The following is a 25166-nucleotide window of genomic DNA, read 5'->3' as shown; positions in this document are numbered from 1 at the left end:
ACAAGCTGTGCAAAATTTCAATAAGAAAAAGTGACTGTTGCTCAACAATCCATAGTGTATTGTGTCCATTTCTTAATTGCCGTGCTTATTTACTCCACTGCTGTCTTTTTCCTGGTAAACTATATGAAATTCAGGTGCTCAAAATTCCATATTGCATTCCATATTATTGTGTTCCACAACATAGAAAACTGAGTCCAGTGACTCTCCCCTCACCATCGGACTGGCACTCACTTTATTCAATAGACCTCAACTAACTTATATTAGTTAGGTCAATAATGCTTAGACCCACAATCGGGTTATTTTGCAGATATCGTCCCTTTCAATCAATCCAGTCAGCTCAAAACTTGCCTAATGATAAACACTTTGGTTAAACACAAACTTACAAAGTCAGTTCATTATAATGTGCACTGCTTCCAAATGCATAAACAGCCAAAAATTATTGGAACTCCCCACACAGATTCAGTCCCTTTCTGTGTATATACTGCTATCTGGTTCAGTGTTAGCATCGGTATGCATGTCTGCTGGGCATGAATGTCACTTTTTACTATTTAAATTTTCCCCAGCTTGTATTATTTGCACAGGGATATTTTGCACAGTTTGCAATATTTGCACAGACTAATAGACTACATGAACAAAAATAGTATGGTATTAAGTTAGGATAAATTGGTTTATTAATTTAGTAATTTATAAAAGGATTGTAGATTAATATGCTTCACCTATATTTATATAACAGAGTAGAAGCAAGAAGAAAACAGAAAACCAGTGCAGCTAAAAACACACAGCCTTGCTTTCAACCCTTCTTCCCTGAGCTCTGGATTTGGCGGCTAATCCCTGGTCCTTAATTAATAAATAAGCCCTGTTTGTACCCAATATCCTCACTCACATGAAGGGGCAGTGCCTATAAATAGGTAAGTAGAGGTACAATATTCCAAGCTGCTAAGTGGATCCCACAGTGCTTATTTTTCTAGATGAGTTTCTAGCAGTGTAATTCCTGGTATAACCAGTCTCACAGCTCTTTCCTGCATGCTAGCCCTACTTTTACCAGCTTTCCAGAAGAAATAGTTGGTGCATCTGTATGGTGACCTGAGATCCTTTGGAGATTAATTTGTCTGGTTATACGCTCTGATCAACTTGCAACTTTGTAAGTGCAAAGTATCTTTATTTTCAAGATTACAGTTTTTTTTTAATCATCCCTATCCAGAGCACTCTATTTTGTTTTACTTTACAGACTGTCTGACTGGGTGCCTGCATCCCAGAAAAAAAATCCAACCCCATATATGTATTTTACCTGTGAATATAGCTGTTTGCCTGGAGTTCAGCTTTAAGAAACCAGCTGATGAGAGTGCAGAGAAGCACAACTGAACTGAATTAGTTCTCTCTTGAGAAAGGGCGATTAAGGGGGCATGTAAATACATATATCGGTCCATAAAGTTAACTTATTGCAAAAATACTCACTTTAAAGTCACTGCAAAGAACAAGGGGCAATCTTTGCGTCTGGAGAAAAAAGAGGTTTAAAACAGTAACACAGAGGTTTAACACAGTAATTTATTACATCACTTCCCCTTTAACACTCCCCTACTTGCAGTGCATTTTAGACCAGCTGTGGGCATAGGGCTCTGTTTATGGAGGTGTTTCTTTTTTTCTTCTTTTCTTATTGGTTGTGTTCTTTTTTCAACCTGACCAACTATGTAACTACGATTCAACCTTTCAGTAGTCACAATCACATATATACAATTTTGTTGGATTTAGAGGAATGCTGATTTCTTCTGCCTTATTACATGTAATGTTCATGTTGTGTAGATTATAATGGATAAATGTTATAACCAGTTAATCATGTTGTCTTTTTGGCTATAAAAAAGCTTCAAACCCCCAAACAATGATATATTTTCTGAAAGCAGAGGCCTTGTAGAAAAACAAAATCTTTATGTTACATGGTATTTGTGCAAATGTTTATCAAACCAGTATTTTTAGTATAAAATACACTAAAATGAAATTTAGTGCACAGACCAGAATAAAATACAGATTTTGTGGGTAAAATATAAAAGATGGGGTCATGTCAGGTAAATAGATACCAAACATGTCAAGCCTTAAAATTACATTCACCGTGAAGCCGCAAAAAACTTCAATACCCCAAATTTCCCATAGGGGACACTTTAAAAACTTTTACCATAATGGGACTTCAGAGCCCGGAGAAGCCGATGGTGGCAGAGGGGGGTGGGGGCAGCACATGCCGCTGATCGGTACAAATGATCCAGTAGCTGTATGGATGACGGATCGCTTGTATCTTAACACCCATCGCTGGTTGTTTAAAATTACACCAATCACAGTAGCTGTGTTTTTGGTATAACCAGTTCTGTGGCCCGCCGTATATTTATGGCTACCCGCAGCAAGTGGTTAAGACAGACCAAATTAGGCTTTTATTTGCCTCACAAAAGATTCAGAATTTCCCTTGTAGATGCTGCAAAATACCCAGCTTTACTGAATATTACAATACCTTAAAGTAAACCTGTATCCCTATTATGTAGACTAAAGTAGTTGCACATTCTAAACAGGCAGTAAAAGCACTTTAAAACAAAACCTAATTTATCTCTGTATCTATAAATGTCAGAGAGAAATTAGTTCACGAATCTAAGAGAGCAGAATCTTGGTAGCCTGTATGTTTTGCTATGTAATATGTACATGTCAGCAAGCTGATTATATCCGTAATGCATACCTTTATGCAGCTTGTACTCTACACAGTATAAAGGAACATACATTGCACTACTCTGAAACTAGATGTTAAAGAGGCACTTTACCCAAAACAAATTTGACTGCTTTGGTTGAAGATCTTCTACACTGTACCACTATTAGACGCCATCCTAAAAACCTAACAGACTGATAATCTACTATGCCAAGCTACCTGTGACAGGCCAAGCTTGACTCACACAGCAGCAAGTTTTTTTTTGTTTTTTGATAGAGTAAGGGAGGGTTCTAATCTCTATCCGATTTTTATTTGCCATCTGTGTCCCTTTGAGGAGATTTCTTTTCACACCCTGTCTGGTTTCCAGAACAAGTGTTCCCATTGGAAGTATTCCTATCTATTCTGATGACAACCCAAAATTTTTGATTTTCTTTCCTTTTCACTTTCAGTAAAATTGGTCACCATAACAAATAAAGAGGGTTAATCTAACTATCAGGGACACTGACAGCGCTTACAACCTGACAAGTCTTCTAGTCCCTCTCCACTCTATCCAAATTAAAACATGTTTTAACAGGTTCACCAAGTATTACAGCTGCTAGCTGGATCTGGAGAAGCATAGGAATTGCTTATGCAGCTCAGCTCAATCTAGAGGCAGTAATGCCGTGCGAACAGCAGTCACCCAACTATACACTGGATGAAGCTTTCATAAATCAACCCCTGTGAGATTTTTACATCTCATAATGCTATAAAGAACTTAATTGACACCAACTACACATCAGTTATTGAGAGAAGCCTTTGGTACCTCAATATCAATGGACTATCTCAAAGGCCTGCTTTTCCCCAGTGTCAGGGTATGCATTTTTAGGTCTTACAATCCAGATGTCAAATTAGTTTTACTTCATAGAGTAGTAGTAAAAAAGTAACAGATGTTATTCACAAAAGGTGACGAGTTTGGAGAAGGCAGGAGAAGTGAACAATCTAGGCCAAAATAGCTGATTTGGAAACATTCTCCAATTTAGTTCACTTTCCAGTTCAGCTATGTTGTCCTAGATTGTTCACTTCTCCTGCCTTCTCCAAACTCTTCACCCTTTTGTGAATAACCCTGTAAGTATCTACCTCCATGTCAAGTGCTGATAAAAATCCTACTACTGCTTTTTATAAAAATTAAAAACTGATCAACAGTTGTTTTCCCGTACTTGCAGTGTTTTAAAAGGGGTAAAACCCGGGAAACCCAGAGGAGCATGCATTTAAAAGATGTACTGAATGTTTTTTTGTTTTTTATTTTGCCCTCACATACATTTTACGATATTGAAGACACTGGGTACCAGTCAATATCAAATTAGCATTTACAGCATGTAATCAGAAAGTCATCTGATAAGAGCTTTTTAGTCCAATTAGAGTGTACCTAGTGAAGATGCACACTGCAGCAATTGCTCCAATTATCCTAATTAAGTACAGATCCTACAAAGTCAGAGCTCCTTTATGCTTGTAAAATCACTCAGTTAAGTTGCTGTGACTACATTAGAATTTACAACATTTGGTAATGACTTTTCTAGAAGGAAAGTGCCAGTAGCTAATTTGGGGTTGCTTGTCTACTCCGCGTACTTTTAGATTTTACTGAAAGGGACACTATAATGGCTTTTGATCAGTTAATTTTTTTAAGTGCAGTATTTCATAAACTAATGTGTTACCACTATTAACTATATCTATGTAATGCAGGGTGCACCATGGCACTGTTTCGATTCCTCCCATAGATCATGCTGGGAGGGAACACACTACAGAGGTGTATACACGTTCGTGGTGTGCTTAAAAGGTTAGTAAATCAACCCCTATGGGTTGTTTGCTTTTAGACTATCTGTCTCTTGTTGAACCTCTATATATTGCCCCATATAAAAAGGGCAAGCAGGGGGAAGGGTAGGAGATGTCTCACTCTTTGGGGGTGATTTACTAACCTAAACACACGCACGCACTAGGTGCGTGTGATTTTTACACAGCAAAACTTATTTATCAACCAAAAAGTCTCTAAAAGCATATTTCCACTAATGCCATATATGGAAAAATCATGCACATGATGCATATATAATGCTGCTTCACAGTTTAGACAAAAATGGTTAGCTCATGCATTTACATTCCTGCATTCATCAACGCAAGCAACACAACATAGAGCTAATTTACACAACATCACCTTGCAAATTCATGCAGGGCTTTGCACAACACACCTGCTGGGTGTGTACACACTACAAAGGTGTTTAGATTCCACCCATAGATCATGCTAGGAGGGAACACACTACAGAGGTGTATACATGTTCGTGGTGTGTTTATAAGGTTAGTAAATCAACCCCTTTGACTCATTTGGTTGTGTGTAAATTTAAGATTTGGCTATTTAGCCATCTAAAAACTAGGATTCATTTTTCAGCAAAGCAGTTAAACTAAGTGTAGACCCAATCATGAAAATTGTATATATGCTATAACATGTTAGTGTAATTTTAAAAGTGATTCAATCTGAAACTTTTAATAAATAATACCTAGTGATCTTCCTATGAAGGTCATTCTTCAGGCACATGTTATAAGGTGAGAACACATTTAGGAGATTCTTTTTTTTTTAAATACATGTATTTTGTATGATATACAGTACTTTTTGAACAATATATTAATTATCCAATTCATGAGCAGGGTGACTGACTCACTAGGGATTATCAGGCTGTGCATTAGGTCACGTGGTTAGATCTGCTGTGGAAGTATAGGCGCTATCATAAAGCTAGCTGGGCTTGTAGATTTGCTACTCAATTTGTGTGCCCTAACATTGGATAAATATAAAGACATTTTTATCGATTACTATGCAAAACCTAAAGGCGAGTATAATTCAAGAACTTAGTGTGCCTTAAAATTATTTAGCATGGTAAGTGGTGGAATTTAGTTTGGAGGGTTTGATGATGAACTCTTAAAGGGTTATTCACAAAAGGGTGAAGAGTTCGGAGAAGGCAGGAGAAGTGAACAATCTAGGACAAAATAGCTGAATTGGGAAGTGAGCTGAATTGGAGAATTTTTCTAAAACAGCTATTTTGGCGTTGATTGTTCACTCCTAACTATTCACCCTTTTGTGAATAACACTGTAAGTATTAGTTCCAGTGTGATGTACAGGCTGTGGAAGTTAAGATGTACTTCTTTCCCATGTATCACACCTGTACTTTGTCTATTCAACTCAGGGCAAAGCAACAGTTTTGCATTAATCCCCCCCAACCCTGAATATACTTTTCTTTCCCTTGCTCCTCTCAATCAGCTCCAGTAGCTGCAGGAAATTCCCAGGACTTCCAGGTATTGAGGATCATGAAAGTATATGTATCTGTGGAGGTCTACATTAAAGTGATTTCTGTGGGGTATACTTTGCGTGTGTGAGCCCGGCTGTTGCTATAAAGTCGCTTCAGTTTGTATAGTCATAAGCGTTAACCGGGGGTACTTGAGAGTCAGAGGGTCTACAGTGCGTGAAAGTTGTCGTTGCTTCATAAAAAGGTGCTCTATTTTGAAAGGTCTGTCAAGGTGCGTTCCACAGAAACTCCTTACTTTAAAGGTAGTGAAAGAGAGGAGGGAGAGCACAGTGCAGAGAGAACATTGCGGGTGGGGGGTCATGGGATGGGGAGAACCGAGAATGGGGTAGAATGTGTAAGAGTTGGAGGTGTGTCGTACGGGCTGCTCCCGTCCATTCCTTTAGATGGGGCGGGGGCCCATCCATATGGGGATTATATATGTGTGCGGAACCTGAATGCTATGAAGGCTGCATCATTGATCAAGGTTGGAGTAGGCGTCCGTGCCCTTGAATAGGTGCCATGCCGTCCATGTTCTCAGGTATTTGGCCATATTTTCTTTATCTCCGGCTATGAGTTCTTCCATGTGTGCAACTGTTTCCACCCTAGCCAACCACTCTTTGATAGTGGGAGGGTGTGTTGTTTTCCAGTGTCTGGGTATCACCGTTTTAGCTGCGTTCAGGAGGTGTATGGCCAAAGATTTTTTAGAGAGGCGGCATGAATTGTCAAAGTGGAATAGTAACGCGGAGGCCGCTGACGTTGGTATTGAAATTCAGGTGATGTCCCTAATGAGAGCTAGGACCCCAGCCCAGAATTATAGGCCTGAAACTGGGAAGCAATATTTGGTGTGTCTAAATGTTTGGTGCCATTCTTGTCGGTGATCTGGGAGATGTGGCTGTTTGCTTCTTAAGGGCCCTAGCTAACATCTTGCCTGCCTTGTTGCCGTGTTCATAATAAATCTTGTTGCGGGTGATAAAGGCTTTCTTGGTTTGTTCTTGGAGGAGTTGTAAAAGATCATTGCGAGCTGCTGTTAACTCAGATAAATGAGCTATCGCTAAGGAGCATTTATGAAGTTCCTCCAAATTTGCTACACAAGCAAGCAAGGAGGCGATACGAGTTTTGCATCTTTTGTGTAAGAGGCCTTGAATACGGATAAACTCGCCTCTCAGGACACATTTGTGGGCCTCCCAGAGCATCAGCGGTGTTGAGCATGTCTCATTGTTTAGAGAAAAATATTCTGAAATTTTATTTCGGATTTGGGTAACATTGTCAAGCTCGCCCAACGTGGAGGGGTCTAACCTCCACGCTCGGTAGGAGCCCGAATACATGGGGAATCTGACGGTCATTGAGATCGGAGCGTGGTCCGAGAGGACCATAGGTTCGATCGAGGCTCCCATTAGATTGGGAAGGTCTCTTTGTGAGAGAAACAGGAAGTCTATTCTGGAGTAGCTTAAATGCGGGTAAGAGTAAAAGGTGAAGTCCTTTACCGTGGGGTGGAGAAACCTCCATGTATCGTGAAGATGAAGAGTGGCAAGGGATTTTTTGATCAATCGTAGATTTCGGAATGGGATTGAGGACTTGCCTTTAGAGGAGTCTAGCAAAGGATTTAGGGGCACATTGAAGTCTCCTCCCACAATCAACATTCCTTCCGCAAAATCCCGTAGTAGGGAACATATTTTTCGGAAGAAGCGGACCTGGCCTTTGTTAGGGCAATATAGGTTTGCAATAGTAGTTGGTGTATTGTGGAACTTGCCTTTAAGAAATATGTATCTGTCATCTGGGTCTATTAGTTGATCCTTCAGTTGGAAGCCGGCCTGGGAGGAGAGGAGAACAGATACTCCTTTTGATTTGGAGAGTGCATTGGTAGCATGGTATACTAAGGGGTATTTACGGGTGGCGAGTTTAGGAATGGCATCAGATCGGAAATGTGTTTCTTGCAGTAGGATGACCTGGGCCCTATGGTGTGTGAATGATCGGAGAAATTGGGATCTTTTTTCGGGTAGATTGAGGCCTTTGGCATTGATGGACACAACCTTGCAGGTGACTGGTACAGCCCCAGGGGGGGGAGTGTTGTCGGGCATGATAGCCCTCGTTGGAACAGAGGAGTGTGTGTGATGAGGAAGCAGGGGCTGGATTGGGGGGGAAAGGAGTAGGAGAGTGAGGGACGGTAGATAGGGGGATGGGGAGAACAAGAGGGGAGGAGGGAAAGAAGATGAAGAGTGGTGAAAAGAATTCAAGGGATGGGGGGAGGGAGTTTAAGTCAGGATGAGGAAAGAGGCTAATTAGGAAAGGTTAGTGAGGAGTAAGCGTTAGAGCAGAGTAAGAGAGGAAATTAAATAGAGGAAAGTAAATAGATGAAGGTCGGAGAGAGGTAGGTGCGGGGGAGGGGACTGCACACATATTACAAGTGATCCCTTGTAAACGAACGGCTGGATTCCTCACTTACCGCCCGGCGCACGGAACTACACGTTCCGGGCGTTGGGGGACTCCACGGCGCTGCCGCCCCTCTGCTACGTGCCGCCCCGAGGCCGGGCCTCGGTGGCCTTGTGGGGAATCCGGGCCTGTCATCACTAAAAGGTAAAGATAGGTTTAGACATACTGTTAAACCTCAAACTTAGACCATAGTGTAGAACAAAAAAAAACCACCTGAATGTGCAGAATTATCAAATTTGATCTAACTCAGTTTGCCACATTTATATTTAAAATTCAAAAAGTTTTACATTTTCCAGCTAAGAAACATGCTGAATTTCATAAACTGGCTTATAAAGTTAATTGTAGACCGGCTCTCCCAGCTGTTCTCGTACTTAGTTCGTGGACAGTCCATTTTCAGCCATAATTACAGTCATTTGTGTTGCAATATATGTCAAGTGAAATTAAAGTTTCACAGATAGGTATATAAAATGGATGACTACACTGTACTACATACTTGAGGTCCAGTATAATTTTATATAAAGGTGACAGTATGCGTAGAGATGGGATTATGAAAATTTCAGAAGATGCCTTGAGTGCAAAATATAGTCCATTATGACACATTAACTATTATTATGTTAGGGCTAAAAAATCTACCGGATTTGAGGTTAGCAGAAATAAAATGTACCTGTCATTGTGAATTACAGAACTTTTTTCAAATAGTAGGTAAAATCTACAGGCAAGAAAGACAAAGTGCACAGACCTAGCGCCGTAAGAAAGAATTTCAAATAGAGCTAAACTCTAGGCAGATACACAATTAATGTAGCTCTGTAATCATCAGTACATCATTCACATCAGCCGTACACCGACTGAAATCAGCCGTACATCGGCTTGCTGCGGCTGGGTTCGGGTCGGCCGAACATGCTCAGCATGTTCGACCGACTTGAAGGGTTATTCACAGAAGGGTGAAGAGTTTGGAGAAGGCAGGTGAACAATCTAGGCCAAAATAGCTGATTAGGAAGAATTCTCCAATTCAAATCACTTTCCAGTTCAGCTATTTTGTACTAGATTGTTCACTTCTCCTGCCTTCTCCAAACTCTTCACCCTTTAGTGAATAACCATGTGAGCTTTAGTTCTGCTTATTGTAGAACAGAAAACCCATCTCAAAAAAGCACACTCTAGTGGTGTCTAGGAACAGCTCTCCAATCTCCATTATCCAGTCCTGTGAGGGTTATTCACAAAGCTGCCAAAGGCAGCCGTGTGAATAACCGACCCGAACTGAAGTGAGCCGAACGCTGTTCGGCTATTCACATCAGCCGTACACCGACTGAAATCAGCCGTACATCGGCTTGCTGCGGCTGGGTTCGGGTCGGCCGAACATGCACAGCATGTTCGACCGACTTGAAGTGCAGAAGGAGTTCTGCGCGGGTTCTCAGTGTAATGACAGATCAGCGTCCCTGGTTACCTGGTAACCAGGGGACGCTGATCTGTCTCTGCAAGTGGCCGGAGTCAGCCGTGAGATGACAGCTGGCTCTGCCCAGCTATCAGTATCCAGCTTCGGCTTTACCTCGGCTCAGTTGAGCCGAAGCATATGCCTTCAGCTCGACTGAGCCGCTCGGCCAACTTCGGGAGCTGTACGGGCTATAGTGAATAGCCCGTACAGCATCCCTTCAGTTCTACTGAACCGAAGAGGTCTTGGGGCCGAAGCTAGCCGAAGGATCAGCCGAAGCTACGGCTAGATCCTTCGGCAGCTTTGTGAATAACCCTCTAAGTCTTTCTATAAGGACAGATTGCTGTGAAGGCGCTGAGAACAAAACCTAGAATCAGCCATGTTGCCTGCTGCAACAAAACATCTAAAACCTAAGAAATATTTTTTTTAAATATTTTTTCGGTATGCTGTGTAAATGGGAACACATAAACATATAGTGGGGTTTGCTCAAATCTGACTGCAATTAAAATATACTTTAAATATGATTTCTGTTAAAAAATCTTGCATGCAAACATAACTAGGTAATTAAATGAATAAGCCTCTTAGCTAAAAATCTGAGATTCTTGATAACACACACACCAGTTCCTACCCACAGGTATTGAAGTAATGATGTTAAGCAATTTGAATGACATAACACGCATGTGATTGGTCACTTGTTCCAGAACAGAATAACAGAAAATATAAAATGCAGCATTTAGCACTGCAGACTTTTCTGACTTGCAAAACTGTTAAAAACAAATGTATGATATTTTTATTTTTGATGAAAATGTATTTTATTATTTATATGTTTATTTTTAATATTGTAAATGCAGTGTCAAAAAGGTGTTAATCTTTAGAAACCACAAAAGCATACATTTACTGTATATGTGTAGATAATATAGAGAGATACTGTATAGATACTGTATTCGACATAGTTCAAGCATATTGTAAAAAAGGAAACATCAGTTATGCATTTGAATAAAATTAAAATTTACATAAAAAATGGAAACAGCTAAAAGAAACACGTTCTAGTATTATAATTTCAGCCACTAGGATGTACCCTAACTTTAATTTTAATCCACCACTTGTTTATGCTTTTGTGTAGAATACCTCAGAGCAAATGTATAGAAGCAATATATTAAATATTAAAGACTTAGCAGGACATATTTAAAATAATAAAGATGTAAAGGTCGAGGCATTTACACGACACAGGATAATATGACAAGGAAACACGCTAGAGTCTTTCAAACATTCTCATGTAGTTTAGCCAACTGAGTTGTTATGGTTTGAGGATCCCTTCAGGGCATTCCTGCCCACCATGAAGTTGTGCAACAGCGTGTGATGTCCAAAGTAATTATCTGTAATTCACCATCTCTTACCCGAAACAAAGTATGTGAGATTGATGGTTGTATTCATATTGTGACAATAGAGAGCTGCACTGGAATATACACACCAGACAAATCTATCTATCTATCTTTCTATCTATCTATCTATCTATCTATCTATCTATATGTCTGTCCATCTGTCTTCCCTCTATCTATCTATCTATCTATCTATCTATCTATCTATCTATATGTCTGTCCATCTGTCTTCTATCTATCTATCTATCTATCTATCTATCTATCTATCTATCTATATGTCTGTCCATCTGTCTTCCCTCTATCTATCTATCTATCTATCTATCTATCTATCTATATGTCTGTCCATCTGTCTTCCCTCTATCTATCTATCTATCTATCTATCTATCTATCTATCTATATGTCTGTCCATCTGTCTTCTATCTATCTATCTATCTATCTATCTATCTATCTATCTATCTATATGTCTGTCCATCTGTCTTCCCTCTATCTATCTATCTATCTATCTATCTATCTATCTATGTGTCTGTCCATCTGTCTTCTATCTATCTATCTATCTATCTATCTATGTGTCTGTCCATCTGTCTTCCCTCTATCTATCTATCTATCTATCTATCTATATGTCTGTCCATCTGTCTTCCCTCTATCTATCTATCTATCTATCTATATATCTATCTATCATCTATCTGTGTGACATAGTAAATATTTCCATTGGAACGGGAACATTCACTTAGTTTAGTAAATAAGATGAAGCTGTGTTTACTTTGAATACACTTTACTTACCTCCACTCCAGCGAATTGACATCCATGAGTTTCCCCAGTGTTGCTGACATTTTCATCTGCCCTTCTCCCAGGTTCAGCATCTTCAGCCATCTTAATTGGCTGGCCTGGGGTGATGTATCAACCATGCACGTGCACAGGACTCATCCGGACACCAAGGAATGCTGAGATTACACACTGAGCTACACACACTTAACATTCCAATTAATGCTCCGTGGACAGTCACTTTCCAATGTGAATATTGCCTTTAAAAAACTGAAGTAAACACTCTAAATCTTTAGTAAATCATCCCCTATGTGTCTATTCAGATGAAGCTTGAGTTATTCTGCAGGCCCTGTGTTTCAGGTTGTAGGCGGACTGTCACTTGCTTCTTTATTATGCAGGTCTCATAGAATGGAGCAGTAATCAATAATTCACCACACAGAGATTACACATATTTATTTTGCCTGGCTGACATGCTGACACAATGGCTTCAATATTGAAGCATCCAGCACTACTATGAAAATTCAGAGTTCTAATGTTACTGGCTGCAGGAAAGTAGAAAGCCAGAGAGCCAGGCAAATAGAGGTCAGCAATGGAAGTGTATATATTTCCTTATTAAAGATTTCCGTAAAGCCACATTCCACTTTTTGTAAAAAAAAAATAAAGAATGCAACCATATTGCAAAAAGGAAATATGCATTCATTATTTGTTTGCATTGGAGCCTGCTAAGCATTGCAACTGGGACCAGTGCCTTGCAGGTGCAATGCTCTGGCTCCTGAAGACTCTTCTGGAAGTAATCCATTAACCATAATTAAAGTATGGGGACGTCCCTCTGCCATGGGGGCACTTTGACTTGTAGTTTTTCTATTTGCAGATCCTGTGAATGGATTTGTGAATTGATAACATGGCTGCAAGGGTGAAGCCATGCACAGCTACGCCAAAATAAAAAATATACAGAATGCTGCATGGAGTAGAACCATGTGATTCAGGTAAGATGGGGAAGATTTAAAGGTGGAGGGCTGCAAAATGGCATCATGTTCCATGCTACACCTTAAATATGGCCTTATCCACACAGGGGAAGAGGCCTGGTTGCAGATTCTTGCTGCAGGAATCACAGGTGGCTTCCAGACAATATTAGCCTCTCAGCTAAGCAACAAATATGAATTAATCTCCCACTGTGGATATTGTATTCTGACATCCAGTGCCGCCAACTGTAAATATACCTGAACAGCGCAGCAACTGATTGGATGCCGGTGCTATTTTGCCAAAATGTACTCAGTGTATAGTTAGCTTAAGTACAGCTTTCCTATCATATTTCATGTTACACCTATAGGCCTCCTTTAACCTCCCTGGCGGTCTGATTATGCAGGATTTTAGCATGTCAAAGCGGTACATTATTTTTCATGGCAATTTGTTGTTTTATTTTGTAGGCCTGTAATTCTCAGTAAATCTTTCCAAACAAGAGTCCAGTAGACATCCCGGGTATGATACAGTTTGAAACACGAAATCATAAATTATTAAAAAATTATAATATAATAATAAAAAAAATGGTCCAGTAAATGGGAATTCTGTGGGCGCTGCCTGATCCGTACCACAGTCAATAGAGTACCAGGTTCGCACATCACTGAGCTCGGTTGCAGAATGGTCGCTGTCGTCACTTTCAGTGTCTGATGACGAATTTTGCAATGAATCACTCAATTCTGCATGTGATTCTAATTTACTATCGCTGTTTTCTACCTGGTCTAAAACCGCTTTTGACCTAAAGGGACGCTTTTTGGATGCCATGGACGTTATCAAGTTTCCAGGCAGAAAGAACAGTAAAAGTGCAGGCAGGGCACTGGACAAAGCTCTAGGGACAAAATTGAAGTGAAATAGTTTGATACATAAATTTAATTATAGCAGATTACATTGTATTCTGTGTATTCTGTGTAAATGTCATGTTTTCACTTTTGAAGTTCCCGCCGGCTCCGCCCCCCGCTGTGACGCCCGAAAACGAAACTGCAGGGGCTTACAGGAACAAGATAAGTGACACTTTTGTGCAATCCCGAGTGTGGCTCGGGGTTACCGCTATTGGTACTGAAAATTAACCCCGAGCCACACTCGGGAATACTGCCAGAAGGTTAAATGGAAAAAAGAAGTCCAGCTGCAGATTCGTGTGGCGCAGATCACAGGTGGCTCTGGACAGTTGCGACCACTCATCCTGTACAAAGCACTGATAGTCCACAGCTGTCCACCAGTGTTCGGGTGTAATCACACAGCTCTGCACCTAATCAGATGCAAACAATTTCTAGGTATTTTGCAGAACCGGCTGTTAGAATACAATAACTGCAGAGGCAGATTCTTCCATCCATGCTGTTTAACACGAGGTATAGAGGTATCTCTTAGATGTTTTCCACTGATTCCCCTTTAAAACGGAGGCCCGTACAGTGAAGCGGGCGGGCAGCACTTTCACTTCGGCAGAACTGACAGATCGCCGCTAATACAGCGGCAATCTGTCAGTTCTGCCAAAGTGAAAGTGCTGCCCGCCCCGCTTCACTGTACGAGCTTCTCAGCAGTCGGCAGCCAGTTGAATCTTCCCCCGCCCATCGCAGCTGCTATTGGCTGGGAGTGAGAGGGCAGCACTGGCAATGGCTACCTGTGTATATCAGCTCAGCGGGGCCTGCAGAGACAGATGAGGAACATCAAGGCGGCTTGGGGATCGATGCTCCTCCCCTCCCCCCGCCACCACCCAGAGAGGAAGAAAAGGGCACGAGGACTGAGCACATCAGAACTGTAAGTACATTTTCTATCTGCGATGCACCCCTGACCAGCGCACCCTGCGTTACATGCACCCCTGAGCAGCGCACCCTGCTTTATACGCACCCCTGACCAGCGCACCCTGCGTTGCACGCACGCCTGACCACCGCACTCTGCGCTGCATGCACCCCTGACCGCAGCACTCTGCTCTGCATGCACCCCTGACCGCCGCATTCTGCGTTGCATGCACCCCTGGCCAGTGCACCCTGCGTTGAACTCACCCCTGACCGCCGCACCCTGCTTTTCACGCACCCCTGACCGCCGCACCCTGCGTTGCACGCACCCCTGACCGACGCACCCTGCGTTGCACGCACCCCTGACTGCCGCACCCTGCGTTATACGCACCCCTGACCAGTGCACCCTGCGTTACATGCACCCCTGTCGTGATGAGGGATCAGGGATCCCTCCACCACAGTGTGCTGTACTTTTCCTTGACCTATTATATGATTAGTGCCCCCCTTATATATTGTTCCTATATATACATATTGAGTCACCACTGGCTGTGTGTTACCCGTGCTCTACAGTCTTGTGATACCCCCAATGCTGCTAACAAGTACCAACATGTACAACAAGTAAAAAAGATAGATAAGTAGATAGATAGATAGAAGGATAGCTGGAGAGATAGCTGGAGAGATAGATAGATAGATAGATAGATAGATAGATAGATAGATAGATAGATAGATAGATAGATAGATAGATAGATAGATAGATAGATAGATATGATTCATGTCTGCCTTCAGCTTTCTACTTATGATTCAGAATGAATACTTAATTTCGAGTGTCTCACGATACTCACAGCTAGGCTAGGATGGCTGGTGTCATGTTGTCAGTGAACAAAAACAATGTCACTGAATATACATAAAAGTGTGAAATACTTTGTTACTGTCACTGGGGATACAGCACTGGGATATGCAAGTTCATTTCAATTCATTCTGTTTGATAAAATTGTGCTTGACATTATACCCATCATATCATCAGTTTATTTAGGTGGCTTATTCATGCATTTTTTGACAAGTGACATTACGTGCTTCAAATTCAAACTTGAACCGATAATCAGAGTCACAATTGCTTTGCTATAAAAATGAATCAAACAAATTGAATATCTACAACTGGAAATAAGCAAACCAAGTTAAGCCAGATGGCTGCATCTTTACATGAAATGTTCTGTCTAAAGGTTTACAATGCCTTGTGGTACTGGGAGAAAAATAATTTGTGCCAGTCAGCAGAGTACTGGGTTAACGGATCCTGACAGATCTGCATGGATGTGACCATTGGTTTGAAGTAGTGGACAATGGATGGTTGAAATACTTCTGAAACGAAAAATTTTATGAGATGAAAGGGCTACTATTAGCATTCACAACTACTGTATATAGCCATAGATGAGATACTGAAGGGTTAAGTGCACATTTATGCCTATTGGACAGCAAAAAGCTATTTTACCTTCCTGATCCCTGCTCCTGCCCTCTGCTGCCAAGCTGTTATTCTGATCCCCGCTGCCTCTTCTTCTCCCTTTTGCTCCAGCAGTTTAAGGACCACTGACACCACCACATCACCTGCATTAGACCCCATTCACACTTGGTGTGCACTTGTGATGCAGGTTTGTTCACGTTTGCAGCGCATCAGCCCATTCATTTCAAAGGTCTGCTGCATGCTGGACAAATGCAGCAAAGAAACCCATGCAGCAGTTTGAGCCGAGAGCTTCATGTGTTTTTTGACCACGTGTATATACACATTTTACCAGCGTTTGGAGTGCAATTAACAGGTAACGGCACTGCAAGCACATCACACCGTTTTAACGCGTTGTGTGAATGCATGTCGATGTGCACACTTTGGCACTCGTTCACGCAATGCACAAGTGCCAATAGGGACTTAGACCTGAGTACACCAAGGGACATTCCACCTACTGGAGCAGAGGGGGGAGGGGAGAGTGCTGACCACTGAGGGAGCAAAGATGAGGTAAGTAAAATAGCTTTACTCCAGTCCCCCAGGCATAAGCAAGCATTCAACACTTGCAGTGCAGGACTAGCCCCAATGCAAGAGTATTTTTTATGTTTGGTCAGGTCTTTCATTTACAATTAAACCAAATGTGATCATTAGTATGCCAGGGTCTATAAAATATTTAGTCTATTGTATGTCAACATTCATATTCATTTAAAAATACCTGAATCATGTATAATGATGTTATACTGCTGTATAATCTATAACATTTCATTATAATAACACAGTGCTTTATTAATAACAATACTGTGCCTTATCCTGGTTCAGTCAGGGCAATTGTTTTTCTCCCTGCCTAGAATGACTGCAGCATTGCGCAACATACAGCTCTGTACAGAGAAAAAGGCTATTAAAGGACACATCAGACATTTTCTGGGTGGCAATTAGTCATTATAAATTTCAAACAGCATCATATTAAAATCCTCTAAACAGCACAAAACAAGTTCAAGGACGTGCTGTGTATGCCCTTGCATATGCAGTATGTAGCCAAAGCAGCAGATAGTGCTAAGCCTATCATAAAAACAATAAAGTAAGCGTATTGGGTAGCTAAAAAGAAAAAAACATATACTACTTAGCTACATAAGTGTATTTTATTTACTTGGTAACTGGCATTGAAATCTTTTATTAAAGTGTATGTCAAGGCAAAAAAAATACATATTTAATACATCTCTGGAATACATTTTCACATTTCCCAATGTTTCATCCTTTTAAACATACTGGAAGTGCAGAAAAATAACTTGATGTGCCAGAAATATAGTATATTCCTCTCCTACCTTCCTCTTTGACATAACAACATATCTCTGAATTCCTTAGCACATGGTGTCTGCCTACTTCATTGCTGCTTATACAAAGAACGCAGACCTCTTCCCATATCCTCCTGTCTGCTCCTCATCTACGTAACTAGGATTGCTGTTCATGTTTGGGATAACACTAATTTTGTCTAGAACATCGCACATAATTTCAGAAAAGTTGGAACTCAACATTTGTGATGTTCAAATATACTGAATATGGCAAATACATTCACTAAAAGCTCCACAGTGTACATAAAAAAATACAAATTTTAAGCAGTAATATTGTGCCTATAATTACAGGTGTGGCTCTTTAAATTCTGTGGTGGTCTATATACATTGTTGAATTATAAACCAGTTCAGAGCTGGTTTATAATTTTGCAATGTTTTGTCACCAAAATGACATGTGTGAGGGGTATATAATAATTCAAAAATGCTCATGGTATTTCTTCTTTATAGTCTAACCAGACCCTTATCCAGGCATGTTGCCTGGGTGACCAGGAAAGAGAGAACAGTGAGCTTGTACTCCCCCTCCTTATGTACTATGCTAGACCATATGCCTTTCAACACTGCTGGGGTACCTTGCAAGGTAGGTGGGTGCAATAATATATTAAGGGAACTTATGATGGAATCTGGAGGCGCCCTTTATAATAAGGGTGCAAACAGCAATTCACCACCTCCTAGGGGAATGAGTACTGAGGTGCATGCATACCTCTTACCCATTCCCAAAAAGAGTTAAAAGGTAAAAAACACACACACACCAGATTAAAACTCCTTTAATCAAATAAAACATAAACACATACTTACTGGCTTTTAAAATAACGTTTATTAATGCCCCTGGAAAGAAAATCCATCATCAATCACAGCATCCTGGGAGGTAATCCTTGTCAATCATGGCATCCAGCGACGTAATTCACATCAGTCATAATGACCTGTTGTCTGTCAATCTGCACACACCGTATGGCACTAAATGACAGATTCCTGGCTATAATAATTACAATTTACCATGAGTAATCATGGGTGACATGATTGACCAAATTTGATCAATGATGTCACACGGTGCTATTACCGCAGCCAGGAATCTGTCATTTAGCAGTGGTAGTGTGGCGTGTGGACAGCCCACCTAAATTCAGTCACCATTGACTCCAATGGTGTTCAGATTCTGGTTAGATCTTTTTAGTTATTTTTGGCCTGTTCGGCCGAACTGCTGACTAATCAAACAAATACATGTTTGAGCAACACTAACCATCATCCCTCCTTGTGTACAGACAGAGCACAGGAGGTTATCAGCTCACAAGATTTCTGCCAAAATCAACATCTTTTTTTACACTTATCAAACAGAAATAACAAAACACTTTCAAGGTATATTACAGCCTAAAAGGGAGAAAATAGGAAGTTCATTGTTAGGGATTTTACAACACGATGTATATTTCTGATGTAACAGAACATTTACAATGTCGGATTTTGTTATACTAAACTGGTTGTGATCTTTCTAAGCCAATAAGAATCCTAAGTATAAAATATATAATGTATTGTGTTATTGCAAAAAAACAGGAAGGACATCTTGCTAAAGGCAGTAAACTCAACAGAAAGACTAAAAAATAAGAATGAAAGTAATGTGAAAGTCTGCTCTGCAAACTTTTAGCAGTATTTAAGGGGTAAATATGATACGTCTATCTCTACCTTGTGTAAATATATTCTCCCCTCCCCACATGAATACCAAACAAAAGTCAGCTTTCGGCTGGTCCAGTGACATCCAAGGTCCTTCTGCTTCTCTGGTAGAAATGGTGCCGCCGACATAATTATGTGCAGTCCAGGAGTACTGTGAGCCCAGGCTATTGGGATCACACACCCCTAGGGGTGTTTCCATGACTGCCTAGGCTCCTAGGAAATGGTTTGAATGATCCTGGCTGTCGTGCAACCCTGGGTGGCAGCACCAGGATAGACCAGACTTGCTATGCAGGGATATTGCCAGATTGAAGGTGAGTATTTTCAGTAAAAGCTGCTGTTTTGTTTTATCTGAAACAGATTGTGCAAGATGGAATTCTAGTTCAAATATGGTTATATTTTAAGGGGGTTTCCACTAACAGCGACACATGTTTGGTAATCTAGAACAACAATAATAGCAGGTTTTGCAGATTCATTACTAGATATGGAATACAAAATAGCTTCCACTGAGTATAATAAGAATTATACATTTTTAAAGATAAATGTGAGTAGGAATTTGCTATTCATACCTTCTTCCTCTTATTAATTTTAATTTACAGGTGGAAAAGGGATGGAGGAAAGCAGCATAGTGTTGAGTGTGACGGGGTGATGGGCAATGTTTAAGGCACTGGGTCTTCTGTACCTTTAGACCTTGTTCACACCAAATGCAGAGCAGATCCGCTCAGGTTTCTGCACACGCAGTGCAGTGGGTTGTGCAGCATTTTTGCCGCATTTTTGATGCGTTCCGGCCATTTTTGGTTAAAAAAATATATTTTTTTTAGTTTAACATGGGCTTTCAGTGCGTTCCAGGCATTTGCATGCATTTTTAATGCGTTTTTATGCGTTTGCATGCATTCCAGAGCAGATCCAGAGCAGGTAAAATAGGGCTTGGTGCAGTTTTTTCACCTGCTCTGGACCTGCACGCTGCGATGTGAACTGGAGCACATTGGACGCAGTTTTGATCCGGTCTGCAACTGCTCTGCTCTGCACCTGCTCCGCGCTTGGTGTGAACAAGGCCTTAGGCCTGCTACTGGGGGGTAAATCTGACATTAAATCCAGTAGTTGTTTAGACCCCAATGCTTATTTACTATTTATAATAAAAATAAGATATACTACACAAACCTTTGTTCATTTATCAGTTGGAATTAAGGCAAACATTAACTGAAAGCACCTTCAAATACAGTCTTATCCCCTTCAATGTATGGAATTATTTGGAACTGTTACTTAACTTCTATTCAGTCTTGGATTTGACTGCTTCTAGTTCCAACGGCTGATTCGGTTCCTTTTAGCAGAGTCTATAAATGTCATGTTTTCAGGGAAGCAGAACAGTTCAGCATGCTTTAGATGAGGTTCCACGCCTGATCGTGGCTAAGTCATATATGAAAAGAAGAAAATGACTCTGTGCATTTACTCTGAATGATATAATGACTCTAGACAGGTCTTTTTCATTGTACCATAAGAAAGATATGGCCGGAGCCAGCCGTAAGATCACGGCTGGCTCCACCCAGCTGTCAGAAGCATGCTGTCGGCCGGCCATTGGCCGGCCGCTCGGCCAGCTTCGGCTTTCAGCACGGCTCAGCATATGCGAGGCATATGCGATCGGCCGTGATCGGGAGCTGTACGGGCTATTGTGAATAGCCCGTACAGCACCCCCTCAGTTCTCCTGAACGAAGGGGTCCTGGGGCCGAAGCTAGCCGAAGGATCGGCCGAAGCTACGGCCAGATCCTTCGGCAGCTTTGTGAATAGACCCCAATGTGGTTGGCTTGCAATGTAACTTGCTGTCTGCATACAGAAATGTTATCGCAAGCCGTTCTTCTATGTGTTTGCTTTTAAAGGAAGGCAGACAAGAGAATCAGATTGAAGAATACATTGACATGGTTATTCACAAAAGGGTGAAGAGTTTGGAGAAGGCAGGAGAAGTGAATAATCTAGGACAACACAGCTGAACTGGAAAGTGAGCTGATTTGGAGAATGTTTCTAAATCAGCTATGTTGTCCTAGATTGTTCACTTCTCCTGCCTTCTCCAAACTCTTCACCTTTTGTGAATAACCCTGTTAGTTGCCTTACGGAAAGCAATATCTGAAATTAACACTATAGCAGGCAAATGTGACTGGAGCCAGAAAGTTAATTCATAACAGGGAGCCAAAGTTCTCTGCATGGCGGGGAAGGATAACATTTAATAAGGCCCCATCTCTGACCTCTACCCTAACCCTAGCAGTTTACTGTCATCTGAACCCTTATCCTTAAACATTAACACATAAAAAACATAAACATAATTTATATATACCATATCTCCTAACCTTATCTGTAACCTATATATTATGCTTTAACTCTAACCCTTAAAGAGAATCCGTGCTAACAAAAAAAAAAGTGGTGCCCTGTAAATTAAGAAAAATAATCCATCCCTATTAGGTGGATGGTGACCCCAATCTTCAGAGATCTATAGGAGTGTTGTATACCTGGTCTCCTACTGCATGCTGCAGTTCCATCCAGTCCCTACATCGTTAGTGTATCCGGGGAACCACATGGTGCAGTGGAGGCCAGGCACACAACACTCTTGGAAGTTTCAGATACCAGTGCTACAAAAGGTCAATGACTGGAGTTGCAGCCCATCAGACAGGTAAGTACTCTTCTTCAAATGCTTTTTGTTTTGTTTTTTGTTTTGAGTAAGCAACAGGGACGCAATATCTCTTGCCTCATTCCCTAAACATAACCTACTCCTTTGCTTACTAATACATTGGATTGTTTACTTGCCTCATCAGCAGAAGAAGATCCAAAATCTTCAGGCCATGATCTTACAGCACCAAGATCTCAGCAATGAAAACATAATTCAGCCTATTGTCAATGCTCATATGACTTGACAACAAAAACACAACCAGAACAAGGTATATGTATAACCAAAAGTGTCTCCTAGTGAAGTGAATACACATTTAAATAAAATGTGCATTTGAAGAAAATATGTAGTTTTCTTAAAGTCATATATTTTAAAACGATCAGTTTAATGTAAACAGTTTTATCAATGTCAATGTACTAAAACATACAAACCTTGTTTTTTTTTTCATAATATATATATATATATATAGCAGTAAACCATGCACGAGACAAGGACATCCAGGAACAGTCCAAGTTGTCCTGCACTTTTATTGAGCAAAACAGTAAACAAATACAGTTTTCAATTGCTTTGTACAGCAAGTCCATAACATAAAATATCTGCTTAACTGAGCCACTAACTAAACTCAATTTAGTTCCTGACTAACATGGTGCCCCCCTAGTAGGTTTCCCAAAATGAACAGGCAGTACTATGTTTTTAGTGCTCTGTCAGCAGTCAGCCTTTTCACCCAGCGGAGAAAGCAGGAGAGAGCCCTGATCATTACTCATCTCGCATATATAAAGGCCTTTGAACAGCTGAGCTAACTGGTTTGGCTACCAGGTAAGATGTGGAACTAGGAATGAAAGCTTTATTTAATCCAAAAACTCTACAAATCCTCCGGGGAATCAGGACCCAGAACAGGACTTATTAAACAATACACTTATTGTGTCTATATCAGTCATCAAACTTGGAGCCCCTCACCATGTTTATATAACAAATATACACTGTCCACCGTGTCTCACAATATGTATAAAATAAGCCATTTTTTAAATCACATACAGACTCTGCCTTCTAATGTTGCACTTTCTGTAGCCCCTAATGACATATAACATCCATCATGAACATGGCAGTCAGAAACCATGTGCTCTAAACAGCATAACACTCAGGAATAGCTAGAAAATGTTGTTAGGGAAAGGGAAGCTGTAGGTAGTCATTTAAAATAATAATGTGATCTGGCAATGCTATGCTCTGTAGATGTCTGTGAACTTTTAATGAGTGACCTACTTTAGCTTGCTGACAGTATCTTATGATAAACATACAGACCTTACAGTAACCTAAATGTATTTTTCTCAGCTTCCAAAATGTGGTAGCATCCTATAGTTCTATTTGCTTTGTGTGTTAGCATTGGGTTTTGTTTGCACCACAATCTCTAGAGAATGCAAATAAAAAACATATGTCAAAACTATTCTCATTTCAAAAAACATGTAAGCGAAAGGCAAAAAAAGTTGTGTTTTATCGCTCATCCTGATAGCTCCATTATTGCACAACTATTGCAAATTCAACCCACAGCTTTAGCAATACCAATTATTGATAGCACTTTCACACTATGCGTTACATTAAAGCAGCATCCTTCGATTAGCAGATTAAAAAAGAGGGTTGAAAAATCTTCACCTGAAGGGTGATTGCTAATCAGCTGCACAGTTCAGTTATTCTGATAGTGGCCGCCAGTCACGGTCAGAATACGATGCTCACAGCAGGAGATTCGTCCATCCACGCTGTTGCGACGAATCAGAAATATTTTTTTTGTTCAGTCTGCAGGTTGAACGAAAAAAATATTAAACTGAATACCTTACGTAAAGCAGTTCATTTATTTTGTATAAGCTGCCAGTGCACCTTAACACATGAAAAAAAGGACTTGACCCTCTTTAAACACAATTCACGTTGTTTTGCACAGCATGGGTGCATTGTCTGGTACTGGTGTCGTGCGTTTCAGTGCCATTGTAAATGAAAGGCACCATGCACAAAGTGGTGTGTCTTACTGTGCATTGTGGTAGAGCACAGAGTACTGTAATGCATAAGTGTGACTTGGTAATTAAAATTTGAGAAAAGTTACACAATCAGTGTTAAGTTGCAGACACCAGCATTAGAGAACAGCCTCCTGGGATGTCTCACTGGAGACAGTGAGACATCCCAGGACACCAGGACAATACCTAGTTAGCATGCATTATGTGTAAATAGGTTTAATTGAAAAACAAAATGAGAAACACAGTTCTGGTCCATACCTCTATGATCTATTGAAAACATTTTGTATCTAGGAATAAAAAAGAAAAATACACACAAACAAATATCAAACATGTTGGTATCAGTTAAAATCGTGCTTACCTAATGGTTGACCTCCTATAATCCGGGCATTTTCTCCAGCCACTGCAGCTCTTGCGTGCCTTTCACTGACGTATTGTACAAAAGCATATCCTTTGTGCACCGAGCATCCAACTATTTTCCCATATTTGGCAAATATACCTTCAATGTCACTCTTTTTAACAATACCAGTGTTCAGATTGCCAATAAAAACCCGTGAATTTATTGACCTTGGATCATTCTTGTTGGTGACGTTGCTAGTCTGTGTTTTGCCGGTCATTATTGTTTCTCACTTCTTTACCTATAAAATGAATGCAATCAAAAAAGTATTACAACAGAAGGTGTTATACAAAAATGGATCCCCCACCAATATACAAAAATAGATTTTAAATCTAATCGTAATGTAAATAGCTATTTTTACAGTTGATACCTCTATAGTAGGTGTATAGCACCGTCTGCATAGACAGGCGTAGAATCTCCATTGTAGTTAGGTCAGCACATGTGCACAGCTGCAGAGCCTGATTTGCTACTAATGTTGGCCCTCCATCTTCCAGATGGAGTTTTACCATACAGGGAGTTACAGGAGGCTGATCCCAAGATAGCTGCTGGAACTTACACTTGATGCATTAAAAATACATGTAATTTTTTACTGAGTACATAAATGCATAAGTTTTTTTAAAAAATAAGCCAAGAGTGTAGCTTTAAAGAAGAACTCTTTACACACATTACAAATAACCCTTGTAGTGGGGCTACCCACACACTGTAAGAGTTTACTGTTTGTTTTAGTCCAGGGTCTAAAATAAAGAAGATATCCTCACCCAATCCTTGATCCCACCTAGCTGTTAGACTTTTTCTCCCCTGGGCTCTGGCAGTTTAGGTGTCCTCGCGTTTACTATAAGTCCATTAACTTGCATTGGACTTGAGGACACTGAGTGACATTCCACAGCTAGAGT

General features: G+C 40.6%; 1 protein-coding gene across 3 annotated transcripts in view; it reads right to left on the bottom strand.

Moving 5' to 3' along the window:
* RALYL (RALY RNA binding protein-like) overlaps nt 1-24509 on the bottom strand; it is a 256662-nt gene extending 232153 nt beyond the window's left edge. For all 3 annotated transcript variants that reach the window (XM_018555772.1, XM_018555771.1, XM_018555773.1), the window contains exon 1: nt 24238-24509. In XM_018555772.1, coding sequence (XP_018411274.1) covers nt 24238-24493 — 256 coding nt within the window. In that variant the 5' untranslated portion in view covers nt 24494-24509. The remainder of the gene's footprint in view (nt 1-24237) is intronic.
* Nucleotides 24510-25166: the final 657 nt, after the last annotated feature.

This window comes from Nanorana parkeri, unplaced genomic scaffold (assembly GCF_000935625.1).
Source record: "Nanorana parkeri isolate BGI_ZX_2015 unplaced genomic scaffold, ASM93562v1 scaffold213, whole genome shotgun sequence".
Lineage (NCBI taxonomy): Eukaryota > Metazoa > Chordata > Amphibia > Anura > Dicroglossidae > Nanorana > Nanorana parkeri.
Note: the sequence above shows the minus strand (reverse complement) of the source record. Positions and strands in the feature narration are given on the sequence as shown.